Genomic DNA, 15,133 nt, shown 5'->3' with positions numbered 1-15,133 from the left:
AAAAAGGTTATTTCATGTGAATTGAAAAGACACGAAAGACGGAGTTGCAATAGTCATATCAGACAAAATAGACATTAAAACAAAGGCCATAAGAAAGTGAAAGAAGAACACTATTTAATGTTAAAGATCAATTTAAGAGGATATTACATTCATCAATATATATGCCCCTAATATAGGAGCATCCAAATACATGTAACAAATACTAACAGACATAAAAGGAGAAATTGATGGGAAAACAGTAACAGTAGGTGATTTTAACACTCCACTCACATCAATGGACAGATCCTCTAGACAGAAAATCTTAATAAGACCACAGAGATCCTAAATGACACAATAAAACAGTGAGACTTAATTGATATTTTCAGGACATTATATCCAAAAAAACTAGAATATACATTCTTTTCAAGTGCACATGGAACATCCTCTAGAACTGACCACATACTGGGGCACAAAACTAGCCCCAACAAATTTAAGAGTATAGAAATTATTTCAAGCATCTTGTCTGACCACAATGGCATGAAACTAGCAATTAATCACAGGAAAAGAAATGAGAAAAAATGACTACATGGAGACTAAACAACATGCTACTAAAAAACCAAAAGGTCAATGAGGAAATCAAAAGGGAAATTTAAAAATACCTCAAGATAAATGATAATGAAAACACAACCATTCAAAATCTATGGGATGCCACAAAAGCAGTTCTTAGAGGGAAGTTCAAAGCAATATAGGCCTTTCTCAGAAAACAAGAAAAAATCTCAAATCAACAACTTAACTTACCCCCTAAAAGAATTTTAAAAAAGAACAAACAAAATCTAAATTCAACAGAAGGAAATCATAAAGATCAGAGAGGAAATCAATAAAATAGAGATTCAAAAAACGATAGAAAAAAAATCAATAAAACCAAGAGCTGGTTCTTTGAAAGGGTAAACAAACTAGACAAACTTCTGGCTAGACTCACCAAGAAGAGGGAAGAAAGAACCCAAATTAACAAAACAAGAAATGGAACAGGAGAAATCCCAATGGACACTGCAGAAATACAAAAAACCATAAGTGAATAGTATGAACAATTACATGTCATCAACAAATTTGACAACCTGGTAGAAATGGACAACTTCCTAAGGACATATAGCCCACCAAAACTGAAGCAAGAAGAAATAAATAATTTGAATACATTATTAGAAGTGAAGTCAAATATTTAATTTCAAAACTCCCTACAAACAAAAGTCTAAGACCAGATGGCTTCACAGGCAAATTCTACCAAACATACAAAGAAGAACTTATAACCATCTTTCTTAAACTTTTCCAAAAGGTTGAAGAAGGGACAATCCCAAAGACATTCTGTGAAGCTACCATCACCCTAGTACCGAAACCAAAGATACTACCAAAAAAAAAAAAAAAAATCATATGCCAATATCTTTGATAAATATAGATGCAAAAAATCTCAACAAAATTTTAGCCAACCAAATCCAACAACATATAAAAAAGACCATACACCACAACCAAGTGGGAATCACCCCAACTTCACAAGGATGGTTCAATATATGCAAATCAACCAACATCATACACATTAACAAAAGAAAAGTCAAAAACCACATGATTATCTCAACAGATAAAAAGAAAGCATTTGACAAAATCCATCACTCACTCATGATAAAAACTCTTTCCAAAGTGGATATAGAGGGAACATATCTTAACATAATAAAAGCCATTTATGACAAACCCACAGCCAATATAATACTTAATACAGAAAAGCTGAAAGCCTTCCCACTAAAATCCGGAACAAGATAAGGATGCCCACTCTCACTACTTTTATTCAACATAATATTGGCAGTCCTAACCAAAGCAATCAGACAAACAAGATAACAGGTATTCAAATTGGAAGGGAAGAGGCAAAATTGTCACCTATACAGATGACATGATACTATATATAGAAAATCCTAAGGACTCCACATAAAAACTGCTTGAACTGATCAAGGAATTCAGCAGCAATCAGACAAACAAGATAACAGGTATTCAAATTGGAAGGGAAGAGGCAAAATTGTCACCTATACAGATGACATGATACTATATATAGAAAATCCTAAGGACTCCACATAAAAACTGCTTGAACTGATCAAGGAATTCAGCAAAGTAGCAGGATACAAGACTAACATTCAGAAATTGGTTGCATTTCTGTATACTAACAAATGGAATATTAGAAAAGGAATATAAAAATATAATACGTTTTAAAATTGCACCCCAGGAATTCCCCTTGCAGCTCACCGGAAATGAATCTGACTAGGATCCAGGAGGACGCTGGTTCCATCTCTGGCCTTGCTCAGTGGGTTAAGGATCCAGTGTTGCTGTGGCTGTGGTATAGGTCACAGACGCAGCTCGGATCTGGCATTGCTGTAGCTGTGGTGTAGTCCAGCACCTACCGTTCTGATTCAACCCCTAGCCTGGGAACCTCCATATGCCAAGGGTGAGGTCCTAAAAAGACCAAAAAAAAAAAAAAGTTGCACCCCAAAAAATTAAATACCTAGGAATAAACCTGATCAAGGAGGTGAAAAACTTATATGCTCACAACTATAAAACATTAATCAAGAAAATTAAAGAGAATTCCAAGCTCCTAGATTGGAAGAATAATATCATTAAAATGGTCATACTGGAGTTCCTGTAGTGGCTCAGCAGAAACAAATCTGACTAGCATCCATGAAGATGCAGGTTTGATCCTGGGCTTTAATCAGTGTTAAGGATCCAGTGTTGCCATGAGCTGTGGTGTAGGTATCAGACATGGCTCAGATCCTGAGTTGCTGTGGCTGTGGCGTAGGCCGGCTGTTGCAGCTGCAATTCAACCCCTAGCCCAGGAACTTCCATGTGCTTCAGGTGTGGCCCTAAAAAGAAAAAAAGAAAAAAAAAAAGAAAAAAAAATGGCCATACTACCCAAAGCAATCTACAGATTTAAAGCAATCCCTATCAAAAATGTTACCCACGGAGTTCCCGTCGTGGCGCAGTGGTTAACGAATCCGACTAGGAACCATGAGGTTGTGGGTTCAGTCCCTGCCCTTGCTCAGTGGGTTAACGATCTGGCGTTGCCATGAGCTGTGGTGTAGGTTGCAGACGCGGCTCGGATCCCGAGTTGCTGTGGCTCTGGCGTAGGCCGGTGGCTACAGCTCCGATTCAACCCCTAGCCTGGGAACCTCCATTTGCCGTGGGAGCGGCCCAAGAAATAGCAACAACAACAACAACAAAAAGACAAAAAAAGACAAAAAAAATGTTACCCATGACATTTTTCACAGAACTAAAACAAACAATCCAAAAATGTATATGGAACCATAAAAGACCCAGAATTGCCAAAGCAATCCTGAGAAACAAAAACCAAGCAGAAGGGATAACTCTCCCAGACTTCAGACTATATTACAAACCTATAGTGATCAAGACAGTGTGGTACTAGCACAAAAACAGACATACAGACCCAGGGAACAGAATAGAGAACCCAGAAATAAACCTAGACAACTTTGGTCAATTAATATTTGACAAAGGAGGAAAGAATATAAAATAGGGAAAAGACAGTCTCTTCAGCAAGTGGTGCTGGTAAAACTGGACAGCTGCATGTAAATCAATGAAACTAGAACATACCCTCACACCATGCACAAAAATAAACTCAAAATGGCTTAAAGACATAAAACAAGACACCATAAAACTCCCAGAAGAGAACATAGGCAAAACACTCTCTGACTTCAACTGTACAAATGTTTTCTTAGGTCAGTCTCCCAAAGCAGTAGAAATGAAAACAAAAATAAACTAATGGGACCTAATCGAACTTACAAGCTTTTGCACAGGAAAGGAAAACATAAAAAAGACAACCTACAGAATGGGAGAAAATAGACGCAAATTATGAAACTGACAAGGGCACAATCTCCAAAATACATAAAAAACTCCCTACTCAACAGCAAAAAAAAAATCCAATTGAGAAATGGACAGAAGACCTAAATAGACATTCTTCCAAAGAAGACACATGGATAGCCAAGAGGCACTGGGCTCAATATCACCATTATTAGAGAAATGCAAATCAAAACTATGAGGTACCACCTCACACCAGTCAGAAAGGCCATCATGAATAAGCCCACAAATAACAAATGCTGGAGAGTTTGGAGAAAACAGTATGAAGGTACCTCAGAAAACTAAATATAGAACTACAATATGATATAGCAATCCCCCTCCTGGGCATATATCCAGACAAAACTACAATTCAAAAAGATACATGCACCCCTATGTTCATTGCAGCACTATACACAATAGCCAAGACATGGAAACAACTTCTTAATCCATGGATTAAGAAGATGTGGTACATATACACAATGGAAAACTACTCAGCCATAAAAAAGAACAAAATAATGCCATTTGCAGCAACATAAATGAAACTAGAGATTCTCATAGTGAAGTAAGTCAGAAAGAGAAAGACAAACACCATGTGATATCACTTACATATCACTAAAATATGGCACAAATGAACTTATCTACAGAACAGAAACAAACTCATGGACATAGAGAACAGACTTGTGGTTGCCAAGGAGGAGGGGGGAGGGGGTGGGATGGACTGGGAATTTGGGGTTACTAGATGCAAATTATTGCATTTGGAGTGGATAAGCAATGAGGTTCTGCTGTTTAGCATAGAGAACTACGTCCATTCACTCGTGATGGAACATGATGGAAGAAAAAGAATGTATATATTTATGTATAACAGGGTTACTTTGCTGTACACCAGAAATTGACAGAACATTGTTAATCAGCTACAATAAAATTTTTTTTAAATAAATAAAAATTTGGAGTTCCCGTGTGGCTCAGTGGAAACGAATCTGACTAGTATCCATGAGGACAAAGGTTTGATCCCTGGCCTTGTTCAGTCAGTTAAAGATCTGGCATTGCTGTGGCACAGGCCAGCAGCTGCAGCTTTGATTCAATGCCTAGCCTGGGAACCAACATATGCTGTGGGTATGGCCCTAAACAGACAATAAATAAATAAATAGATAAAAATTTATAATTAGAGAAAGAATTATGTATTTATCCTGCCATTTTTGGATGAAGTAAAATTAGGATGAATTAATGAGGAAAAGCTCTTTTTTTACAGAACAATGCCAACTCTTAAATGTAAAAGGAATTGGAAAATTGCTATTTTGATTTTCATTGAAATAATTCATTCAGGGAAAGAGCATCAATCCATGCTAAAACTGTCATGTGAAAAGCTGTTAGGGAACTGGATACATGCATGGTATGATCCCACAGATTACCTGCCATTTAGAAAGGGAGAAACACATCTTTACACTGGGAAGATCTGGTGGTCGACACCTCAACCAAGTGATCAAACTTAGCTTCACTAGCCTTGATGCAACCTAGTATGAAGGCTTACTGATGTGACACTCTGAGAGTGCAGGGGACAGAGGCGAGACTTCTCTGAGTACATTCTTTTAAATAGTTTTAACTTTTGAGTCATGTAAATAATGTCTTACATATTCAAGATATAAAATTAGATCATAAATAAAAACAAACAGCAATCCGTTAGGTTAAAAACAGACTGAAACAAATAACACCGGAATACTATATCACCTATGAAATACTCTTTCCACAAACTTTAAGCCCAAATCAAATCAAGCCTTTAGAACTTTCAACTTACAGGAACTTTAAGGGCTAGAAAAATACATTAAACGACACTGAATGTAAATAGACAATTGGCCTGGTCTCTTCAAAAAGTTAATGACATGGAGGGAAAAAAAAATAGTGGAGGAATTACTCTAACGGGACTAAAGAGATATACAACTAATTACAACTGGATCCTAGTTTGAAAAAAATATATACAGCTAAAAAAATGTTTTTTAGGAAAATTTAAATATGGACTGGCTATTCAATGCTATTAGGGAACTGTTCATTTTCCTGGGAGATGCATTCATCTCAGGGGTGAAAGGTCTGCTTCCAAATGGTTAAGCATAGATTAAAATATTTATACTAAATAAAGGCACACACATAGAGTGAGAGAAAATATGGCCAAACATTAATAATTGTTAACTCTGAGTTAAAGAGGTATCCAGTGCTTTTTAACTTGCCTGTGTTTGGTACTTTTCAATATAAAGAGTAGAAAAAATGTTTTTAATCCTTCATGAGGCTACAGGTGAAGAGGAGAACACATCTTACCAACCATTCTTTGGAAAACAACAGGCAAGTGGACACCCACTCTTTAGTCAAAATTAAGGGAAACGTGCAAGTGAGGAAGTCAGAGTGTCCAGCTGCCATCAGGACAAACAAGACCCTAGGAAAGATGTCAGAGTCTCTGCTGTCCTCACTTACCATGTGTCACCCCTTCTGCTGGCTGCTGTCTTCCACTGTTCAAACTTTCAGGTAAATTCTTCAAAACTGAAATAAGCTTAAAAAAAAAAGTAGAACAATACATTCAAAAAGAAAAGAACAATGTCATCATCTGTAATACAACTGATAGCAATAGCTACCTCCAAGGCTTGTTGGGAAGGTGAAAAAGAAGTCTATAAAAGTATCTAAACCAGTCCCAGCACACAAGCCAGTGCTCAATAAATGTCAGCCATTATTATAATAGCATTTCCAAGGTGCCTAGAATGGGAAGCATGATCTATATACCTAGGGGGAAAAGTTTTCCTCTATAGAAAATTTAGTTCATATGAAAATCATTAATTTGGTCATTGCATTACTCAAATGCTACTGTATGCAGATTCAATGAAAAAGCCACAGGGCTCATTTATGACTAGCAGGTCAGCAGAATTCCAGTGCAGATGGATGCAAATGACTGGAACACAGCCACAAAAGTGAGAGGAAAGCTGAGATTCACTTAGGAAATGCTGTTGGTTCACTTCACAGGAGCCAAAGTTAAGTCTATGAGACTAAGGAGAGTGAAAGTGGGAAGAACAGTCTAAAATCCTCACTGTGAAATGTAGTAGACCATATACGATCATGCATTTCATTTGAAAGCCTTTATTAAGTACCTATGTAAATTCTCAAAGACTAACATGAGATCACAAAAGCCAACCTAATTTTTAGGAAACTGGGGATAGAAATCACTTGTTAAAAAGCAGTTTAAAATTACACATAAAATTGTCCTTTTCATTATAACCATGTGGGAAAATGAGGAACAAGCAGGGGGATATTGGAGAACTGTACCATGTCAGCACCCAGTCTTGACAGCACTGCTTCCAATTCCTTCGAGGTGGTTTTTGGCGGCACAGGAATCATTTCCTGTTTCAGAATTGGGCCTACATCAAATCTACCAAAAAATCAAAAGCAAAAAAATAACATGACTATTTCTTAATATCAATATGTTTGTCTACATGAGTATTTCATACCACAGGGATAGTAGCCATGAATGTGACCATTAGCCATGGGCCAGGAAGAAATATCTGTTTAAAGAAGGGAGAGCAAAATCTGCCTATATTGAGATTTAAAGGTTTTTTTTTTTTCCTAAAAGAAAAAGGTATAAAGTTACATCTCAGGGATTTAATTGCAGTTATAAATAATTCTACCATTAGCAATAAATAGTACCAAAAAAAAAATCTGTATTTATATAATGAAACCATAGAGCAAAGGATTTCTTTTCCAAGCAAGTACAGTTACAGAATTTATAATCATTCCTTTCTATATTTCCTTTTTCAAGAAAGACAAGAGTTTTACCTGACTCATTATCACTGGTGATTATGAGTAGGTGCAAGTGTATCTGCATTTCCACAGTCTTACATTTTACATCAAGCTCTGCCAAAACTAGCCATCAGCTTTTATTAGAAATACATTTTGTTTAAAATATTTAACCTTGTGGTCTGATAACTTTATTCTTAATTGATGAATAAAATGTTTATTATGAAAGGTTACACATAGTCTAGAAACAGAATGATAGTCTACGGAATTTCCATATACATATTCAGATTTGAGAATTACCTAAGTTCTGTGACTCTTGTTTCATCTGTCCCTCCTCCTCCTTTTTTTTTTTGAAGTAAATTAAAGCAAATCGCAGATATCAACTTGTTCTACTGAACCTGTGAACTTTTGTTTTCTATGGGGACATTAGGTGATAACAGGCAGAGGCTTCATATAATCCTAGAACAATTTAAAATTATTGTTTCTTAGATTGTAGGTATGATTTGAAAACCTAAACATTTAGATTTCTCACTGTGGTGCCATGGGGTCAGTGGCATCTCTGCAGCACCAACACACTGGTTTGATCCCCAGTCCGGCACAGTGGGTTAAAGGATCCAGTGTAGGCTGCAACTGTGGCTCAGATCCGATCTCTCCCCCAGGCACTGCCATATGCCACAGGATAGCCAAAAAGGAAAAAGCCAACAGCCTTAAACATTTAAGACCATTACGTAACACAATGTTATACAACATATTCTTACTTCAGGTTCCCAAAATTGTTTGACCATAGAAACCAAGGCCAGCAGAACTGAGATTCCTAACAAACAATATACAACAATCTAGCTCTCATTCATTCAATGTCATTTATAGAAATCCAGTTGTTAATAACATAATTTATTTCAATGAACAAGTGTAAAGAGACACTGTGTAAATACCAAAATCACATGTGGTTTATGTTAGAAACCAGAAGAAAAAGAAAAAGTGCCCCAGAGTTAGAGAAATTAGTGAGCAGCACCCCTTCTGCTTCCCCCTAGGCAGATTGACAGCAAAATTCAAAATCACAAAAAGCCTCAAGAAAATATACTCTACCTTTTAGGTCTAATTTGCATAATCGTGACTCCAGTAATTGTGTCTCCATGAAGAACAGTATGGATTATAGGGGCTGGACCACGCCATCTTGGGAGGCAACTGGGATGGACATTCAATATGCCGCTGAGTTAGAAAAGGCAGAAATTAGTATGCAAGTGGGTTTTTATCATTCAGGTTATGCTATCTAAACTAATATGCTACTTTTCATTATTTAACTTTCCCAGAAATTTTGAAAATCAGTTAAATCTAGTCTTGTGCCATCTGAAGCAGAAGCCAGGGTTAAGTTCACTTAGCATAAGAGACCAATGAAACTCAATTAAAAACAGAGCAAGAACAACTATTCAGAATGGATTAACAATGAGATCCTGCTGTGTAGCACTGAGAACTATGTCTAGATACTTACAACGCAGCACAACAATGGGAGAAAAAATTATGTATACATGTAAGTGTAACTGGGTCCCCATGCTGTACAGTGGGAAAAAAAATGTGTTGGGGGAAATAACAATATAAAATTTTTAAAAATTAAAAAAAAAAAAAGAACAACTATTCACTGTTCCAAAGATGTTCCACAAGAGCTCATGATGGGAGTTCCCGTCGTGGCTCAGTGGTTAACGAACCCGACTAGGAACCATGAGGTTGCGGGTTCGATCCCTGGCCTTGGTCAGTGGGTTAAGGATCTGGCATTGCCGTGAGCTGTGGTGTAGGTTGCAGACGCAGCTCGGATCCCGCATTGCTGTGGCTCTGGCGCAGGCCGGGGGCTACAGCTCCGATTAGACCCCTAGCCTGGGAACCTCCATATGCCGCCAAAGTGGCCCTAGAAAAGGCGAAAAGACAAAAAAAAAAAAAAAAAGAAAAAAAGAGCTCACGATGTCTAGGAATTTTTAAATAAAAAACTTATTTTTCACTATATGAAAAGAACCATTCAAACCCAATTGTGCCTCTCATGGATGATGTGAATTATATTTACAGTTAATTACTTTCACTTCACTTAGTTTGCATACAGAATTGCTAAAAAAGGCATCTCAAAGCCCCATCAGATGGTTTATCCACTTCTGCTGTTCAACCCAATATACCTTCCACCCATTAATGAGCCATTTAGGTAATTCACTAATCTGTCATTAGTTTAATGATGAGTATGCATCTGAGTGTGTCTTATAATTTAAATTCCACTGTTCAGCTCAGTCTCATTCATCTAACAAATATTTACTGGGCATAATCCATGTTCTGGTGCTGTTCTAAGTGCTGGTGATACAAGCAACAGTGAACCAGACGGGGGAAAAAAAAAAAAGTGCCCTCATAGGCCAATATAAGGATTTGACTTATTTTTTTTTTTAGGGCCGCACCCGAGGCATATGGAGGTTCCTAGGCTAGGGGTCTAACTGCAGCTACAGCTGCCAGCCTACACCACAGCCACAGCAATGCCAGATCCAAGCTGCATCTGTAACCTACACCAGAGCTTACAGCAATGCCGGATTCTTAACCCACTGAGAGAGGCCAGGGATTGAACCCAAAACCTCATGGTTCCTAGTTGGATTCATTTCCTCTGTGCCACAATGGGAACTCCAAGGACTTGACTTTTATTCTGAGTAAGATGGAAAACCACCAGAGAATTTTGAGCAGAGTGATATGATCTGACTTATGCTTTAAAAGGATCACTTGGGTATTGGGTGGGAAGAGACTGGTAGGACCAAAGACAGAAGTGGAGACCATTTAGGAGACTACTGAAGTACAAGAGCCAAGAGTGGTGGCAGTGGAAGTGAGGAGAGACAGTCATCCTAGTCATATTTCAAAGGCAGAGACAATAGGATTTTCTAATGCATTGGATGCGTGGTGTGAGACAAGGAATAGAGAAAAACGCCAAGGCTTTGAGTCGGAGCAACTAGAAGGCCAGAGTTTCCACGTACTGAGATGAAGACTTTGGGAAGGAGCAGGTTTGGGGTGAAAGTTCAGGAATGTAGTTTAGGACATCTTAAATGTAAGGTACCTATCAGACATCCAAGCAGAGCTGTGGAGGAGGCATGGGTACCAAGGTCCTGGAGTTCAGGATTAGCTGAACTGGAGGGACAAATTTGGGAGTTGTCAGCAGATTTAAATGAGGAATTTAAATGAGGGTGGGTGAGAGCCCAGAGACAGCAATAAAGAGCATCATATATTTTAACGACTCATAACGTTAATAACATTTTTTATTTTAAGAGAAAATACTAAAGAAAGAATTAGAGCTCAATTTATTGCACTTTAGATACCAGGTGCATTACAAAGACTGAGCTCTCTTCACTGTTATTTCCCTACAAATAAAACTTACTAGGGAAATTTAAGAATAAGAGCCTCACTCAAAAGTCGGCCAAATGAAGCCACCACTCCAACATCATATTCTCCAGATCCCACATCTGGCCACTCATACACTGGAAGCTGAGACTGGACAGCAAATTGCTTCACTGGCAGTCCTTTCGGTGATGGGGAGGGCACTGTGACCACCTCCAACTTTTCAATTAACTCCTCCTCCTTGTTTTCCCTAAATTGGAAAGAGCAAAAAAAAAGTGACAGTGTTAAGACCAAAATGTAAAGCTAAACTACTCCACACATTTCTAAGGCATTTTTAAGATTAAATTCACAAAGCACTTAAGGGAAAACGATTAATACTAGTGCAACTGAGAGACGAGGTTTTACTTTTTATTTAATTTTAATTGTTTTAAAGAGCCACAAGTGGCTACTGGCTACTGCTACAGTTCTAGAAATTTCCTATTCATACTAAAACTTATACAGTACAGACATTTTACACAATTGGGATATAATATATACTGCTCCACATTTAACTTTTCTCAACACCATGTATACTATTATGTGAGTCTTTTTGAAAAAAATGGGTTAAATATACATTTGCTTGTATATCCATCAAACACTTCTAGAATAAGAAGCTGAAAACTGGCTATCTTTGAAGGGAGGAACTGGGAGACAGAGATGGAAGGGACTGACTTTTCATCGTATCCTTTGAATTTTTTACTATAATTACGTTATTTGAATAGATACTTAAAATCTGTGTCTATATAGATACACACACGTCATGGACATCATCCTATGACACTACATGTAGCACCACCTCATTTTTTTACCTGCTGTATAGTATTCCAGTGCCCAGAGCTGTTCAGTTATTTAGAAGGTATTGCATCATGTTGAGGAGTTATGAGAAAAGGAGTAGACAGGAGGGCCCAAAAGAGAAAGTGCAGGAGTACTGGCACTACCAAGTAAAGCATCAGGATACGTGCAGGGAGAGATGGAGGAAGCAATAAGGGGAATGCAGCACGTGGAGAGTGCGCTATGGAGGGTGTGCGGAGGAAACATGTGTGAAGACAGTGTTATAGAAGGTGTTACATGTGTGGAGGGAGAATACCAGCGGAATCATGAAAGAGTCATTATGAGGGTCTGCTGTGAAGTATCTGCAGGGAAGACTTGAATGGAGTTGTCAGAAATGAGTGTGAGGGTGCATCAGGAAAAAACAAGAGTGAGGAAATAAAAAATGTAGGATAGTTTCCTTAAGCGCAAAACGGCCTGGAAGGTGGTGGGACTGGACAGAGGGTGCCTGTAAAGCGGCCAGCACCAGCCAGGCGCTGCGGAGAGAGTAGGGCGTGTAGACCCGACAGGGCCAGCCCGGCGCTCACAGGCTGACCCCGCGCACCTACCGGGGACGCCAAGATCTGGGCCCACACTCCTCTCGAGGGCCAGGATTTAATCTCTGGCCCTGACCAGGAGTCGAAACCCTCGAGGCCAGCCGGAGGGGCTCCAGAGCCATGCCCTCAGCACCCGGACCACCCAACCCCCGGCCCCGGTACCTGGCGGCGTGCAGCGCCCGCAGCGTTTCCCGGGCGAACTGGTCAGTGCCGAAGAAAAGCACCCGCCAGGGCGGCTTCTCGCGGACCCGGGCGCCCCATCCGTCCTCCCCGCCAGGGGACCCACTTAGCCCGGCCAGCGCTGGCCACTGCGGGATCTGCCTTCGGCCTGCGCAGCCACCGACAGGCAGGGTCCCCCAGCAGCGCCGCAGAAACACTCTCATCGCCTCCGCCTGCGGCCTACACTACGCAGGCGCATAGGAGTGCGAGGAGGGCGCCTGGCGGGTGGGGCGGAGCCCGGGAGGAAACCCGATGGGCGAGGTCTTTCAGCGACTGGGGCGGGGCCTGCCTGATCAGTGGCTTGGCCCATCTGTGTTGAACTGTTGATGTTTACCTGTTCAAGCGTCCCCGTGACTTCCGCTGCACTGGTTTGCACGATTTCACTAATCTCCCCCAAATAATTCTTTTTTATTCTTATGGCCGCTCCCCACGGCGCATGTAAGTTTCAGGGCCAGAGATTAAATCCTGGCCACACCTGCGACCTTTGCCGCAGCTGTAGCAATGCCAGACCCTTTAAACCCACTGCACCAGGCCAGAGATGAAACCCGCACCTCTGCAGCAACCCTAGCAGCTGCAGTCGGATTCCTAACCCAAATTCACCTGTGTGTTGAATAAAAAAGAGGAAGGAGTCCCTGGTGGCTCACTGGGTTAAGGATGCTATGCATTGTCACTGCTGTGGCTCTGAGGGTTTGATCCCTGGCTCAGGAACTTCGGCATGCTGCAGGTGTGACAAACAAACAGCCACCACAAACAAAACCAAAGAGGAGTGGGGGTGGGACTGCATTTCCGGTGGTTTTATTTTGCTAATCTGATCATATATGAGAAGGGGAGCAGGATGGGATTCCAACCTCTACCAAGTAAATTCTCTTCCAGTACTCTCTTTTAGGGTAAGTGGAATATGATTCTAATATTTTTTATTCTAATATCTTTAAAATTGTCTTTTTCCATATAACATGTCTTACAAATACAAGCCAAACAGTCATTTGAGTTATTACCTTAGAATCTGGCTGCTGTCTAAAGTGTGACTCTTGGAGTTCCCGTCTTGGCTCAGCAGAAATGAATCTGACTAGCATCCATGAGGACCCAGGTTCAATCCCTGGCCTCGCTCAGTGGTTTAAGGATCCAACATTGCCGGGAGCTGTGGTGTAGGTTGCAGATAAGGCTAGGATCCGCGTTGCTGTGGCTGTGGCGTAGGCTGGCGGCTACATCTCTGATTTGACCCCTAGCCTGGGAACCTTTGTATGCCGCAGGTGTGGTCCTAAAAAGACACACACAAAAAGGGTGACTCTTCATGTTTGTGTTTATGTAATTCCTCTGCTTATGTTAGAAAGCCTGCATTATGCGCAATTTTCAGCAGCCCAAATTCTCTACAGGTAGCCCCGCCCAACAGAGCTGCCTTGAGCTGTTCATAGCGCCCTCTGCCAAACACAGCGCTGGCTCAGTGTGAGGGGCCAATACCAGCCCCTTCCTCCAGGGAGCTGCCTTCTACCATTGACATATAATTTTCTAGCGGATGGACTCTTTTTAGAAAACTACTTTTTAAAAAACTGAACATAGGGAGTTCCCATTGTGGCTCAGTGGTTAACGAATCCGACTAGGAACCATGAGGTTGCAGGTTCGATCTCTGGATTTGCTCAGTGGGTTAAGGATCCGGTGTTGCCGTGAGCTGTGGTGTAGGTTGCAGACTCAGCTCGGATCCCGCGTTGCTGTGGCTCTGGCGTAGGCCGGCAGCTACAGCTCCGATTAGACCCCTAGCCTGGGAACCTCCATATGACACAGAAGTGGCCCTAGAAATGGCAAAAAGGCAAAAGTAAATAACTGAACATGGAAAAAAATCTGTTTAATAAATTAACTGAACATGGTATTATTGTACAGCTGACTTTTTCCCAGGATGCTAAAAAGGAGATTTTTCTGAATTTCTTGGTGGTAAATTGGGAATGGGGGGAGGGGGTAAGTCCATTTCCTAGCCCAAACAAATCCATGGCTGGAGCTAATATAAAACACACAGAGAAGATGAGGCCATCAGCCCCTAATGGCAAGAAGTTTTAGGTAATAAGACATCCGGGAGTTCTCTGGTGGCCTAGTGGTTAAGGATTTGGTGCTGTCACTGCTGTGGATTGGGTTAGATCCCTGGCCCTAGATGCAGATCTAGGTTAAATACAGATGATCTGCATGCCTTCAGCAAGGCCAAAAAAAAAAAAAAAAAATTCAGAAAGCACATTCAAGGGAAGGGAACTGGGCTATAACAGAATCCTGATAGTGCTAATTTGGCTGGTGCTCCAGTTTCCAGAAATTTCTCTCCCCTGATGAATGGAGTATGTGTGCATTTGAATCAGTGAAATTACTCCAGGTTCTGAACACTTGGTGGTAACCATGATGACGTTTCAGCTTTGAATGTTTTAAAACTGAAGTGATGAGACAAGCAAGTGGAGCCATTTGGTAGAAATCTAGAATGTGGGAGTGGCTTCCACAACTGAGTTAGGGGTGTGAGAGAGCTGATCCAGAAGTGGGAGGAAGCAGGAAACATCTCTTCC

General features: G+C 40.4%; 1 protein-coding gene across 2 annotated transcripts in view; it reads right to left on the bottom strand.

The window, feature by feature from the left end:
- Positions 1 to 12,811, bottom strand: part of MTFMT (mitochondrial methionyl-tRNA formyltransferase) — a 29,442-nt gene extending 16,631 nt beyond the window's left edge. For both annotated transcript variants that reach the window (XM_047765642.1, XM_047765650.1), the window contains exons 1-5: positions 12,543 to 12,811; positions 11,018 to 11,227; positions 8,716 to 8,838; positions 7,162 to 7,264; positions 6,322 to 6,397 (exon numbers count right to left, since the gene is read on the bottom strand). In XM_047765642.1, the coding sequence (XP_047621598.1) occupies positions 6,322 to 6,397; positions 7,162 to 7,264; positions 8,716 to 8,838; positions 11,018 to 11,227; positions 12,543 to 12,763 (733 nt within the window). In that variant the 5' untranslated portion in view covers positions 12,764 to 12,811. The remainder of the gene's footprint in view (positions 1 to 6,321; positions 6,398 to 7,161; positions 7,265 to 8,715; positions 8,839 to 11,017; positions 11,228 to 12,542) is intronic.
- Positions 12,812 to 15,133: the final 2,322 nt, after the last annotated feature.

Source organism: Phacochoerus africanus, chromosome 2 (assembly GCF_016906955.1).
Source record: "Phacochoerus africanus isolate WHEZ1 chromosome 2, ROS_Pafr_v1, whole genome shotgun sequence".
In the NCBI taxonomy this organism is placed as follows: Eukaryota; Metazoa; Chordata; class Mammalia; order Artiodactyla; family Suidae; genus Phacochoerus; species Phacochoerus africanus.
The sequence above is the reverse complement of the archived record's forward strand: the minus strand, read 5'-3'. Positions and strand labels throughout refer to the sequence as shown.